At 32.3% G+C, this 15,475-nt stretch overlaps 1 protein-coding gene across 1 annotated transcript in view; it reads right to left on the bottom strand.

Annotated features, from left to right (window-relative positions):
• Window positions 1-15,475, bottom strand: part of LOC114332571 (uncharacterized) — a 93,353-nt gene that overhangs the window by 44,190 nt on the left and 33,688 nt on the right. The window contains exons 10-11 of the mRNA XM_028282392.2: window positions 9,558-9,796; window positions 7,861-8,259 (exon numbers count right to left, since the gene is read on the bottom strand). Coding sequence (XP_028138193.1) covers window positions 7,861-8,259; window positions 9,558-9,796 — 638 coding nt within the window. The remainder of the gene's footprint in view (window positions 1-7,860; window positions 8,260-9,557; window positions 9,797-15,475) is intronic.

Genomic DNA, 15,475 nt, shown 5'->3' with positions numbered 1-15,475 from the left:
TATTTTACCGAATTGTTAACATTAATTGTCAAAAAAGATCAAAAATTTTGCCAACACCTAGAAACATCAACTGTTTTTTCGAGAGTTTCAAGTGATATACAAAATGATATTATTGAAGCTATATATACATTTAGTCTTATCTTCATTTTTTAAATAAAAATTTTTGCGTCTGGTTTTGGTAACACTTTAGAAAAAGTCACGCGTCGCCACTGATAATTAGAAATGAAAGATATCAGTTTCTGCAAACCTTAATTGAAGGAAAGATCGAAGGAAGAAGGGGAGTGGGCAGGAAGAAAATGTCATGGCTCCGTAATGTCAAACAATGGACAGGACTAAAAAACATAGGAGACCTAATACATACTGCAAGGGATAGAGAAAAATGGTCAAACGTGATCGCGAACATCCATTAGTGGATTGCATAAGAAGAAGAAGAAGAATAAACTTTATCTACTCTATGTCATTTTATGTATAAATGTTTAGTTTGTGAAAACTGTCATTATAGATAGCAGTGCGGGAAGGGTTTAAAGTGTGCGTGAAGTAACAATGTATTTTAAATTTTAAATTTTACATATAATCAAATACACACTTTCATATAATCAAATATCCGTAACTTTCGCGTTGTTATGGTGATGACAATATGAGCAATAAATTACAACAAAAGTTTTGACAGTTTCGTGGTTTGAAAGTAGTTAGAATTTTTAAATGTCAAAGTTTTAAAAATTGTAGAATATAAATGAATTCCAGTGGAAAAGAGTTACAGTTTTTTTATTTGTTTATCGTAGATAAAATATTGTATGAAACTGTGCGTGAAGTACTTTTTGCGAACTTACGCGATGTATAGCACTCGCTCCGTTGTCGCTCGTGCTCTAAATATCGCGTGCGTTCGCAAAAAGCATACTTCACGAACTGTTTCATAAATAACTATTTTTATACCATTGTACAAACGAAGTTTTTACTTCTGTATGATTTTTTAATTATGGTATACAGCCAGCTACTGGGATTTTCCCATTGATTTTTTTTTATAAATACACACACCGGCAAAATTAGCCGAACACCTTAAAAATGGGACATGTTTGATGTCTCGAATTTTCTAAACCAGTAGTCCGATTTGAGTGATTCTTTTAGTATATTATAGCCTTGTTATTTAAGAATATAGTTGTAATAATATTGTTGCTAGACAGGTAAATATCATTTTATACTGGGTGTTCCAATCATACTGTGTTTTTTTCTTAAAGTTTGGAACACCCTGTGGAATATTCTAGCATATGTAAAATATTAAAATTAAAACTCGATTGTATACTTAGGCGTTCTTAACATTTTCATTTTTGATTCATTTACTTACGTGGGATAATAAAAACGTTATGTGCTTTAACAACTATCCATGTTTTTCATCAATAAATCCTGATAATAGTGGAGGAAGGTATGCTAAATTTGCAGTTACTCGAGCGTTATGGGGACCTATTGGACTGCGAAGAGTATGTGCTAAAACCAGAAAAAGGTTAAGTTAAGTTTTCCATAAAGTGGGGGGACTTTTCATTTTTTAATATAATTTTCCATTTGAAACAATCGTTTTTTTTTCGATTATAGCGCTATCTATCCATAATTCAAAAAAATGTTTTAAATAAAAGTTGCTTATTTTTACGTAAAGAATCCAAATCTGCAATAAAAATTGGGGGCTCCTATTTAAATTAAATCCCCCACCCCACATCCGCGGGGGATCGTGTTTGGTGCCATTCGATAGATTTTTCAAAAATATTGAATACGTGTATTTTGCAGTTTTTCGATCTGATGTTCATTTCGCGAAATATCTCAGGGTTCGTATTTAAAATTTTTAATTTACCCCTCACCCCTTTCCGTGGGGGTTCGTTTTTGGTATAATTCGATAGACTTTTGAAAAATATTGAACACGTATTTTTTAGTTTTTCGATCTGACGTTCATTTCGCGAAATATTCGCTTTTTTGTGAAACTTTGTAACTCGCCCATTTTCTTAGGCCCCGCTCAAATCGTCAGATTTTTAAAATATACACATTTTGCATGTTCTTAACTTACCGTATCTTAATCTGACGATTTCAAATTTTTCTGAGGATAGATTTTTTTCGGACCCCCCTTAACGAACTCCCCTGTATTAAGAACCTATGTTATGGTAGAGGTACATTTACAGGGTACAAGGTTTCTCACTGTTTGCTTATGTTGGATAATAAAAAAAGTTATGTGCGTTAACAACTAGCCATGTTTTCCATCAATAACTCCTCATTTTCTGCTTAGTTTAATAAACAATCCTAAACTAGGCTATGAGAAATTAGCACTTTAATACACACACCGGCTTATTTAAGGAAGAACTATACTTTTTTTGGTTTTAGCACCCACTCTTCACAATCCAATAGGTCCCCATAACGCTCGATTAACTGCAAATTTAGCATACTTTCCTCCCCGACTATGAGGATTTATTGATGAAAAACATGGCTAGTTGTTAGAGCACATAACTTTTTTATTTTCCAACATAAGCAAATGAATCAAAAAAGAAAATGTTAAGAAAGCCTAAGGCTATAATTGTGTTTTAATTTCAATATTTTATATATGCTAGAATATTCCACAGGGTGTTCCGAACTTTAAGAAAAAAACACAATATGATTGATACATACACCCGGTATAAAATGACATTTACCTGTCTAGCAACAATGTTATTACAACGATATTCTTAAATAATAAGGCTATAACATACTAAAAGAATCACTCAAATGGGACCACTGGTTTAGGAAATTCGAGACATCAAACATGTCCCATTTTTAAAGTGTTCGGCTTATTTTGCCGGTAGATTCTGTAGAGTACACGAGGCTTATTTCAATTTAACTTAATAAAAAACAAAAAGGGAGAACATACATAATACATAATAAAGGTACAAGGTTGTAATCGTTTTATAACCTAAAATCTTTTATAATTAAACTTAATAAAAAACACAAAAAGGGAGATCACAGTGGGCCCTGCAGGTGGAAATTACATTATCTTGCAACATTGTATGACATTGTCAGTTAAATTAAGACTCAATCTGAAACTGTATGTATCCCGAGAACCTCAGTACCTCCCCGATACGTGACGTAAGACTATTGGTATATGTACGTAACAAATCAACAATCGTGTCGACGGTTTATAAGACAAAGTCTAAATCAATTTTGTTACGACGTTCTAAATTGTTTTTTTACTAACTGTGGTGTCTTTATTTAAATTTAGAAACATTATAGTGATGTCATCACATCCCTTAAAGGTGAATTTAAAATATTAAAAACAAAAAAGATTGTCTTTCATGTTGAAAGGAATGAAATGATCAACCTTGAACGCAGTGTTGCCACGCCATTTTTGTATCGTAAATCTGAGTTCTGGAACATGAAATTTAACATGTCGACGAACAAACTTTATAATTTTGTTACGCGACGTTCTAAATTCTATTTTTTATTAACTGTTGTGTCTTTATTTAAATTTAGAAACATTATAGTGTTATCATCACATCCCTTAAAGATGAATTTAAATTATTGAAAATAAAAAAGGTTGTCTTTTATCTTTAGCATATTTATGCAATGCATATATACAAATGTACTGCTCGAGTTTGAAAATAGATAATAAAATATCTAAAATAGCACGGGCAAAATACGTAAGCGTGAGCCACGTTCGTTGTTCACTAGTAATGTCAACCCGTCTTTTAAGATTTTAATTTTTGTTGTTTCCGATATTTCGTTTGTTTGCCAAATTCTATTTAAAGCGTTGAATGCGTGTTGAGCCTTTGTTATTCTCGTCTGTATATCCTTTTTACACCCGCCGCTCCTTTCCATGACAAACTTGCATTGGGGATCGAACCCGCTTATACAGTGCTATGGAATAAGTGTTACCCCCCTTATTAACTTCTTTATTTTTAGTACATAAGCAGAACGCTCGGACAGGTCGATTTTTAAAATAATCATAGTATATTATAGCATCAATGTTTCGAACTTTACGCTATCCCTCTTCAGGTAAGAGGCATAACTTTGATTTTTTTAAATGGGAAAGTATATCATGTGATACCTCATTTAAAAGCTTTTGAAATACTGATTACAAAAATGTATAGTAGTTTAATCCTTTTTGAAAGCGTAGGTGCCAGATTTCGGCCGAATTCTTTTTAAATGCATTCATTTTTTTCGAATACTGAGAAAACTAATAAGTATTTTTGAAAAATTTAAACGCAGAATAAAATATTACAGTATTATCGAGGGTCGAAAGTCCCTGAGAAATTCTATAATGTATATTTTAATAAGTCACAGGAGTGAAAAAAAAGAGAAAATTTAGTCTTATTTTTAATTTCAAATATATCATTCAAAAGAAACTTTTTGTTTATTCTAAGGGACTTTCAGCCCTCCGTAATAATGTAATCTTTAATTCTGCGTTCCAATTTTTCAAAAATATTATCAGTTTTCTCAGGATTCGAAAACAACAAATGCGTTTAAAAATAATTCGACCGAAATTTTGCGCCTACGCTATCAAATTGGCTTAAAGTGTTATATACATTTTTGTAATCAGTATTTCAAAAGCTTTTAAATGAGGTGTCACATGATGTACTTTCCCATTTAGAAAAATCAAACAAATCAGTTCGAAACATTGATGCTATAATATACTATGATTATTTTAAAAATCGACCTGTCCTAGCGTTTTGCTTATGTGCTAAAAATAAATAAGTTAATATGGGGTGTAACACTTATTCCAGCGCACTGTATTAGTGTGCTTAGATTTAAAATCGAAGCCGCTACTCATTTACCCACTTACACGTAAGGCCTAGGGTATCACTTAATCGTTTTTTTCCGATTTTAATTCCATCTATCCACAATTCGAAAAATGTCTCGAATAAAAGTTGCTTATGTTTACGTAAGGAATCCTAATCTGCAATAAAAAATGGGGGTTCCTATTCAATATTTTAAAGTTACCCTCCCACCCCACCTCTAGGGGCTGGATTGGGTGGTCGTGTTTGGTGTCATTTGATAGAATTTTGAAAAATATTGAAAACGTATTTTTCATTTTTTCGATCCCATGTTCATTTAGCGAAATGTGGCATGGAATTCATGATCATTTCGATTTTATTCGTCAGCGCTACAAAGGTTTGTGTTTATTCTTCCAGGTAATTCCCTAAGATTTTTAAATCATTTTTTATTGTATGTGAAAAATTCTGTCAGCGTTTATGATGAAATTATACCTCACCTGGCAACAATGCAAAACAAAAATAGAATCCGGAATATAGATGATATACACAATACCATTGCAACAAACTATACAACAACTTGTAAAGTAAATTGCCTAACAGAAGTGCACACTTTATGAATATGATTTACGCTCGGTTTCATAATGAAGTTATGGACTTTATTATGAAATCGGGTGTTAACCTTTGAATAAAAGATAATAAAATAGTATTTACGTCTCATTAAAATTATTTACAGCATATAATAACACAATACAAATTTTAATTCATTTTAGGAAAAAGCTCTATGTAGTCTAACTAAACCCTAAAATTCAAATGTATTTTTCTAGTCGTATACGAGGTATATATTATAATATCTATAGGAGCACTATCTATACATAGGAGGAACACTCCCAAATTATGATTTAGAATGTATATATGTATTGTATTTGTATTGTAAATCCCAAATCATGATGTACAAAATTAAATACATTTTAAATCGTGATTCGGGAGTGCTCCTCGTAACATTCAACGTGTCTTCGTTTGTTTATTTCTAGTGCATCTTTATTGCAGTGGCGGCTCGCGACCTCAGTATGCGGGTAGGCTACACATATACTTCGGGTAGGCGACAAAAAATATCCTACAATTTGTAATACATTTTGAGCCGTCTTGCAATACTAAATGTAATCTATGAGCGCAACAATGTGTAAAAATTGCTTTTGGAGCATCTACTTTAATTTTTGATTGTAATCTTTTTAAAGAGCCAGCCATTACACTTGCACCATCGTAAAATTGAGCAATTTATTTATTTTTGTAATCATATGGCTCAAGCACGTTTGAAATTAAACTATATAGAGCGTCTGCAGATCTATTCTCGCTAACATCAAAAAACCCTAAAAATCTTTCTGTTACCTGACCAACTTTTTTAACAAAACGGATTGTTAAAGTACATTGTGATTTTTCGGTTATATCAGTAGTATCGTCCGCTAGTATAGAAAAAAATTGACTTTCAGTAATTTCTGTTGAAATTTCATTTTTTACGTAATCGGCAAGGCAACTATTAAATCATTTTGTATTGTTTTTGACAAACCCGTGAACCTGGATTCTTTTTTTGTTCTGGTTCTATTTTTTAACATGATCCTGGATTTCCTGATCGCGTTTAACTACTAAATTAAAAATTTCTTTAAAATTACCCATGTTTGAAGAATTATGGCTCTCATCACGACCGCGAAATGCAGGTTCTTGTTTTACTAACAGAATTGTAACATCAATTTCTTCAACTTCTTCAATCTTTTTCAACTTCTTTATTATATATCTTATTAGATAGAGAAATTTGTCCAGCTAAAGCACTGTCAATAGTTTATTTTTTTTAACCGTTTTAAACCTAAGCAATTGTTTAAATGTTCTTTCGAAGATTCATGTTTTTTACACTAGCTGATAAATTTTTCAAATCTGAATATCCCTGACTCACCCAAACATTTTGCTTCAAATTTGAGAGCAACAGGCAAGGCCAACAGAAAAGTGAATTTTTAAAATAACTTCCGCTTAACCATTTATGATTTTCATACCATATTGTTTTAAATGATCTCGAAAATGGTCGATTGTCTTTTGTCTTATCTGTGGATAAAATTGTTAAATTTGGTAAAGGCCGGCCCATTGAAATAATTTCTGACCTTACTTGATTTTGGCGCCTTGAATAAGGCGTCTCGATCAAACTGCATATTACATCGTTTAAAATATTCATATTCGATGACTAAAGTTTTTCCACCAATAAAACTAACACACCTATGTTTCAACAACGTCAAATATTACTTATTTTATTTTTGTATCAAATAATAATTTATTCTTCGAATAAATTGATAAGTTAACAATTAACCTCGCTTTAAATTTTTAATTATCTATAAATTCTAATAACACTTCTATCTATATCTATAAAATATAATGGACGACTGACAAATAACTATTCACAGATTTATTTGTCGTTAGTGAATTATTACTAAATTAATATAAAATTAAAATGCCCTTCAATAGACCGATCTCAAATTTACCTGTTATTATTCAGTTTTCATAAACAAATTTAATTTGTCCTACCTAGTTTTATTTAATACTTAACCTACTAATAACAGCCAAAATCAAAAAACAAAATTATTTAAAACAGTTTCACAAGACACAAGAGAAGCAACTGATAAAATTTTGGAGGTCCGGCTGTAAGACTCTGTGCCTATGCGCCCTTTCAAAATCGTAGAATACGCGAGACCTGCAGCAGGCCTGCTCGCGTAAACAGAGAGAGATCGCACGTGAATTCGGTGTTGGCGTCGTTCTATTTCAGGCTACGTTTTCAAGTGCCTGACCCAGGAAGAATATTATAGAATCTTACACAGTACTACTGATACTACAAGGAGCGTAAAATAATTATAACTACGGAGAAAATTTTTTGGATATTTTTACAAATAATTTGGATAATTTTTGCTATTTTATTGTAGGTATTGTGTCAAAATTTATAAATTACAATTTTGAAATAAGTAATTTATATTAATAATTTATATTATTGTACTACATTTGAAGAGGGTAGGCGGCGCCTACCTTGCCTACCCCGACGGGCCGCCCCTGCTTTATTGTGATTTTAGTATAGTTTATCAATAATACAATCTCTAATCCAACTCACCTGTAGTATTCTACTGTTAGATATCCATCTTTTCCATGATATTTGTCATCCCTTAGTTCTGGAATTCGCATGTCTTCGGATTTTTTGAAATAGGGTAAAACATCATCATAACCCCAACCTGGATTGCCTAGATCTCTATACCTGTCATAATCTTTTCTATTTCCTCGTACGTACATCATGGCATTTAATACAGAACTCCCACCCAGAACTCTCCCTCTCGGCCAATTACATCTTTCTTCTGTAAATCCCAAGCAATATTTGGTTCCTGGTTCTGTCCTATATGCCCAGTCGAGTGGTGATAGCTGTAGAACCGGGAACATTAGAGGCATGTCTGTAATGCTTACCTCGTCAGGACCAGCTTCAAGAAGGAGAATGTTCCAGTTCGGGTTTTCACTTAATCTGAAAATAGATTTACAGTAACAGGTTGTAGGCTATGTAATAAGATGGTTGTTGTGGAGGGAGGACAAATGTATTAACTGATTCTAAAAAGAGGTAATTCTTCCAAATTTTAATAAAATCAAAATCTATAAGGAAAAAATTTCCTGTAGCTGGCTGTATACCATTAATTACAAAAATTGAAGAAAAAAATCTTCTGTGTAAAAGGTATATTTATTTGAAGACCCCAATAAAGGGCTACATTAAAAAACAGAACGTTTTCGCTCTAAAGAGAGCATCATCAGTGTTCTAAGCAAGCTCTGATCGCAAAAAACCCTTAAAATATCGACTAAAAGTCTTACATTGACGTGTTGTATATTAAATCCTGGCGATGGATGAAATTTAGAAGGATACCTCAAAGCATCATATGACTATTCCACGAGCATGTGGGTGGTTGAGTCGATTTCTCTGTCTTCACAAAGAGAAAGGTGAAAGCTAACTCAGTTGTATTTAACAGAAAACGTTTGGTATGTTAACGTTCTCTAAGAAACTAATAGGAGAAGCGTAGGAAGGAGATGCGTTTCCTGGTTGAGTAACCTGAGAGAATGGTCTGGTTGTAGCTCAAGGCAACTGTTCAGAGCAGCTGTCTCTAAGGTCAAAATAGCCATGATGATTGCCAATCTTCGTCGCGGAGATGGCACTTAAGAAGAAGAAAAAACTAATGAGAAGAAAAGAAAAGGAGTATCAGGAAAAAATAATCAGAGATATAGAAAAAAAAAGGAAGAACAAACAAGCAAGACAATTTAAAGGAGTTTCAGAGACCAAGGCCGGGTACCAAGCAAGAACTTGAAACTTCAAAACGACAGCGGGGAGCTTATCACTGATGACAAGGAAATAATAAAAACCTGGAAGGAATACTTGTATCAACTGTTAAACGATAAACGACCAATCTAGCAGAAATAAATCAAACGTAGAACTACATACAGCTGAAATAGAAGACCAATATCCTACCTACATATACCCACTGAGTGCTTAAAACACGTAGGAAAAGCGTTGTACATATCTATACAGATAGAGTCTGCAGGGTTAGACTGTGGCCAGCGAACTTGTTTTTTTCGGAAAAAATGTAGTCGCAAAATAATATAGCAGGAAATCTTTAAGTTATAGGCGTGGAGAATTGGATGGATATTGCTCAAGACAGAGAGCAACGGAGAACCCACGAATGGTTGTAACTCCACAGAGTGAACAAGTTTAGTTTTTAATATATCTAATTGTTAAGAATGAAGAAAAATTTAATAAAACAATTAAATGGACGGACTTACCTGTTCGCTAAAACTGTCCCAGCACTTCCTCCACCGACTATCACAAAATCATAAGTTTCTTTTATTTGAAACAAAGGAACATCCCTGACTCTATGCTCTGTATCCAAAATGTCCGGTCTTAAGTTGATGGTAAGACTATGAAGATACAGAATAAAACCTAAACCTGGACCAAGGGTGAGAGCCATTCTAGTCATAGAAAACAAATTCATCTGTGTTATGCTCGACATTTTTGTTTTTTTATTGTATTATTACTAGGTATTCTTCAAAGAAGTTTTTTGTCTTATCGTATTAACTGAGTTATATTGTAAGACTTTCTTTGTGATTACTGTGGATTGAAAATAGTAATCTCATTTATTTTCTTTAATTTTTTGTTTATTGGTTTCTAACAGATAATACTTTGTTGCATACTCAACATAATACGATAACTAGAAAAATGTTATCTTTAAATTATTTTAGCAATAACTTTAAATTTCAGATCACAGAGCAAATTATACTCGAACTAAATATATAAGACATCAGGGACAACAATACCGAAAAAATCGAAAATATTATAGAGGAAAACAAGAGTATCCATGAAAGTGTTAAAACTCTAAATAGCAAAGGCCGACAACAAATACACCAAATAAAGAATAAAAATGGAACCTTATAAACAACAAAAATCAGATAATAAACATTGTTGAAGATTGATATACAGAATTATACTCGTCCAGCGTAGCAAAACCCGAAACCCATGATATGGAACGAAGAATACTAAATGTAGGATCTGAAACACTGCCAGAAATTACTAAGGAGGAAATTGTAAATGCCTTAAAACAAATGAAAAATGGCAAATTTCCTGGAGACGATGGAATAACAAAAGAGATTGATGATTGCAGCTGGAGGTCAAGTTACTTTGGCCTGGAAATCCTAAAGGCGAATTTAGACTATTCTTTTTAAATGTACACTGTGGATGATTTATCTGCAATGAAAGGTATAAACATACTCTTCATCTACATTTCATCCAAGATGCACATCCAAAGTAAACAGTGAACAAAGTAGAAGGTGTTCCTACTTTTGATGAAATGGTTGGATGATTCTTCCACAATGAACCACTAGTGTAAAGTGTAAACTTGTTTTTTTCGGTATTTTTGTCATAAATTTATATTTTGATACCTACGTAAAATGACTTTTCAGTGGAAAGATGAACATAATATGTTCATATTATGCATGGGGAACATGGGTAACAATGAGACACGGGGAACAATGAGACACCTGTATTTCTGGCTACCTATGCGACTTTTTTGTCAAAATTTTGGCATGCGCGCTTTAGCTTTTATGTAAGGACCACAAGGTTTCTATTTGTAGGCATCCCACATGTTTAGTTTCGTTCCGACCGGCAGTGAGTGTTAATATTTGACCAATTCTTTTTTTGTTAAAGGTAGGTATTTTTGAATTTTAAACGAAAAACCTGTTTTCTTTCATTTTTTGGCGAATGGATAATATGCAGGGCCTTATTGTTTGATAATTGGAGATATTTTTTCATTGAATCGATTAAAGGTTAGGTTGAAATTAATTTTTTTTGTTGTAAAGGTCGTTTGGGTAACAATGAGACATTGCTTGTTGGGTAACAATGAGACATGTCGCATTGTATCCCATAATGTAAATTATTTTATATCTTGATTTTAAATTAATTTTTGAAAAAAAATGACGCGAAATCCTCCTAGGAAATTCGACAAAGGAACAATTGCGTACAGGTGTAGATGCTGGATCCAGCATCAGAAGAGTAGCTAAGGAAAATAACTTGAAAGTTTTAGACATTGGCAAGAGAATTGAATTACTATTATAACTTTTCCTCCACATTCAACGAACAAGTTGCAACCTCTGGTTTTAAAAGTCTTTAAGCCATTTAGTTTGGCTTACAACGCTGCCAAAAAGACATAAAAATGATTTTGCCATGTCCTGTTAACTATGGCATAACAAAACGCTTTTTATTCATTTGAAATTAAGTCCAATTTAAATATTCAGCAAAATTAATGTTTATTTTTTTCTTATATTACAATAAGGTTTAGTTTATTTATTTCCGAAAGGCAGAAAAATTAATGTTTTTTTTATTTTATTATTATTGGATCACGTTTTGCTCAGTTCTAATATTCAGTAAAATGAATGTTTATCTACGTTTTTCTTATATTATTATTAGTTTTAGCTCATGCTGGTGTTTTATAATAAATAATTAAACATTTGATATATTTTTTCATTATTTTTCTAATGTTTTGCATAAAAAATTGTACTTTTCAAATAGTGTCTCATTGTACCTCCGCTATGGGTAACAATGAGACAAATGACATTTTGATAGAATATTTTCTGTATTTACATTATTTATCATTTTTTGCATTATATTCTATTCAAAATTATTTGTAAATACTTATACCATCATGTAAAACTCAAAAAATAAATAATATTTAGCTTAGTTTCTAAAATACTAAGCTCCAAAAAAAAAGTGTCTCATTGTTACTTATGTTCCCCTATATTTCTAGAAATATATCGTAATCATGAGTGCCTGTGGAATATTACATCTGAGGACTACCATAAAATAAATATTTTTTGTGAAAATGCAAACCGGTCCCTACTAAAACAGCTACATTTATCTGGATTAAATATAGGTGACATAAAATCAAAAATAAAAACTATCCACACTCGCTATTATTGTTGAGTTAGCAAAAATTAGGAAGTCAGAAAAGAGTGGAGTAGAAAGCGCTGTTTATACTCCTCGTTTATTGTGGCTGAAAGAGGCAAACTCCCTTATTTTTTTCTAATCTTCGACATTCTTCTAGTAATGCTTTACTTATTAACTCCATGCCAGGACTATTCGCCATTTTGAAAAGACTGTGAAATGAATTCCGTCAGTGAAAATGTAAATTGCTGACCTTTTCAATCTACACTTTCACTATTCATCTATCATCCGCAGTGTACCGGGTGTCCCATAGGCGTAACCAGGATGATCCTAAGGGGGGTTACAACTACCTGAAATGGGGGGTTACAACTACTGGAAGGTCTCTGAGGGCTATGGTGTTAAGAGTATAGAGCTCAAAGTACATCCCAATGGGGGGGGTTATAACCCCCAAAACCCCCTGGTTACGCCTATGGGGTGTCCCAATAAGAATGGCTCTCGGCCATATCTCAGAAACCGTTTATAGTACAGCTTTGCGGAAAAAAATGTATAACAAAAGTTGCCACGGGAAAAGCCTGGAAATTATTTTAATAATTGTAAGTCCACCGCTAGAGGGCGTAACTGAATATAAAAAATTTAAAAATAAAAATTTTACAAAATTTGCCTTATGAAAGGGCACTGAAAATTAGATCATCGCATTCTTCATAAAATTCTGGGCCTATTTGATTTCACAAGTTTAAGTCTACCTTTGCAAATAAGAGGTGGGGGTGAGTGGGAACCTTGTTATGAAAAAATGGCTGTAAGTCCGGTTCTGCTAAATAGATTTTTGCAAACTTGGTCTCGTTGAAAACAGCTCTTTGTCGTCAATGTAATAGTTATAATTTCGAAACAGTCTAATAAGTAATAATATGCCAGCTAGGAGGCGCTATTTTATTTTAGATTAGATAGATTAGATTAGATTGAATTTTATTTAATATATATCTTATGCCTATAATTTAATACATATACATAATATATACCCAATTTAATACATAATATATACTACTAGTAATTTTACCCGTTAATTTTAGGATTAATAAATATAAAGTTACATAAAGCTTTAAATTATTTTTCTTAATAAAGTAACCCATATTTTTAAATTGTTTCTAGGATATTTGATTATATGAAAGTGTGCCAAAAAACCCACTGAAAGTGTGCGAAAAAGTAAACCCCATTTAAAATACATTGTTACTTCACGCACACTTTAAACCCTTCACGCACTGCTATCTATAATGACTGTTTTCACAAACTAAAAACTTATACATAATATGACATAGAGTAGATAATAGTTATTTTCCTAACTAGTGCGGAAAGTGATACTTTCACGCACGAGACTGCCGTTGACCCGAACGACGCGATAGCGGAGTTCGGCAAGCAGTCGAGTGTGGGGAAGACACTTTCCGCATGAGTTAGGAACAATATTTTTTCTAGGGCCGTACGTTCGGAAAAAAGCCACAAAAAATAGAGTTATACCCTATTCCACGCCATACGCGTGTTTTGGATTACTTCGACAACGAATATTTTACTGTGCAAAATAAGAAGAATGAAAGTAAGTTGCAAATTACATTGTTGTTTATTGGAATAAATATTAGCGCCATTTACTTTCGTACTTCTTATGTTGCACACTAAAATATTCGTTGTCGAAGTAATCCAAAACAGGCGTATGTTCGTGGAATGGCCCATATATCAAATTTATATTTAGAAGTGAAAATACACAAATTAATTCTTTGACAAGGTTGTCAAAACCAAACTTTCAATATAATGGGTTACCACGACGACGAGATTGGTTTCCATAACGACGATTTAAAACCATTGTAATTGTCTGCTGATCTGACTTTTAAATATTATGTCAAAATAATTTTATTTCATCGAATTATCAGTAGTAATTGCACAAGAGCTCTAAAATTCTATATTAATTTAGAGTTCGAGTGCAATTTGTTGCGATTATTTCATGAATAAAACTGTTCAAAACCAAAATTTTATTGTAATTTATTTATGTAAGTACAAATTAGTACAATTAAACAAACATTTGTTATAAATATTAATTTGACAGTTGAAAGTCATCACTTTTAAAATTTTTAAAACATTAAGGGCCGGTTGTTCGAACGCTAATCAACAATGATCACTATCAAATATTTAATTACTGTCACAACTGTCAATGTCAACTTTGGTTGGGTTGCTGAAAACATAATTGATTATAATTATGAGATTAGTTAATCAATTAACATAACAACTATTAACATAATTGATTAACTAATTTCATAATTGTAATCCATAATTATGTTTTCAGCAACCCAAACAAAGGTGACATTGACAATTGGTGACAGTAATTAAATATTTGATAATGATCATTTTTGATTAGCGTTCGAACAACCGGCCCTAATTGTCATTAATGTCACTGAATGTATTTTTTCGTAGCAACGAAGGGCATCTGACTTAATATACTTAACGACGGGCAGTTATCAAAAATTATCGATTTAATTCAGATTTCTGTAGCTTTCTATTGGTCAGAATCTCCTATGAATGAAATAATCGCGCTAAAAAGGGAGATCACATTGGGCCTTGCAGGTGGAAATTACATTTGCAAGATTGGATGCCAAAAAAAAAACAAAAAGGGAGATCACATTGGGCCCTGCAGGTGGAAATTACATTTGCAAGATTGGATGCCGTGGTCAGGTAAATTAAGACTCAATCTGAGACTGGATGTATCCCGAGAACCTCAGTACCTCCCCGGTATATGACGTAAAACTATTTGTATATGTACGTAACAAATCAACAATCGTGTCGACGGTTTATAAGACAAAGTCGAAATTAATTTTGTTACGACGTTCTAAATTGTTTTTTTACTAACTGTGGTGTCTTTATTTAAATTTAGAAACATTATAGTGATGGTATCACATCCCTTTAAGACGAATTTAAATTATTCAAAACAAAAAAGTTTGTCTTTCATGTTAGGAGGTATAAATATAATGGAATGATTCACATGAACGTTGAAGGCACTGTTGCCATGCTATTTTTTAACATAAATCTTGAGATCTGAAACATGAAATTTAACGTATGTACGGTTTATACGACAAACTTTAAAACAATTTTGTTACGACGCTTTAAGTTCTACATATTTTTATTAACTATGTTGTCTTTTTTTATATTTAGAAACTTTGTAGTGATATTATCACATCACTTAAAGATGAATTTAAATTATTAAAAGCAAAAAAGTTTGTCTTTCATGTTA

This window comes from Diabrotica virgifera, chromosome 3 (genome assembly GCF_917563875.1).
Source record: "Diabrotica virgifera virgifera chromosome 3, PGI_DIABVI_V3a".
NCBI lineage: Eukaryota > Metazoa > Arthropoda > Insecta > Coleoptera > Chrysomelidae > Diabrotica > Diabrotica virgifera.
The sequence above is the reverse complement of the archived record's forward strand: the minus strand, read 5'-3'. Positions and strand labels throughout refer to the sequence as shown.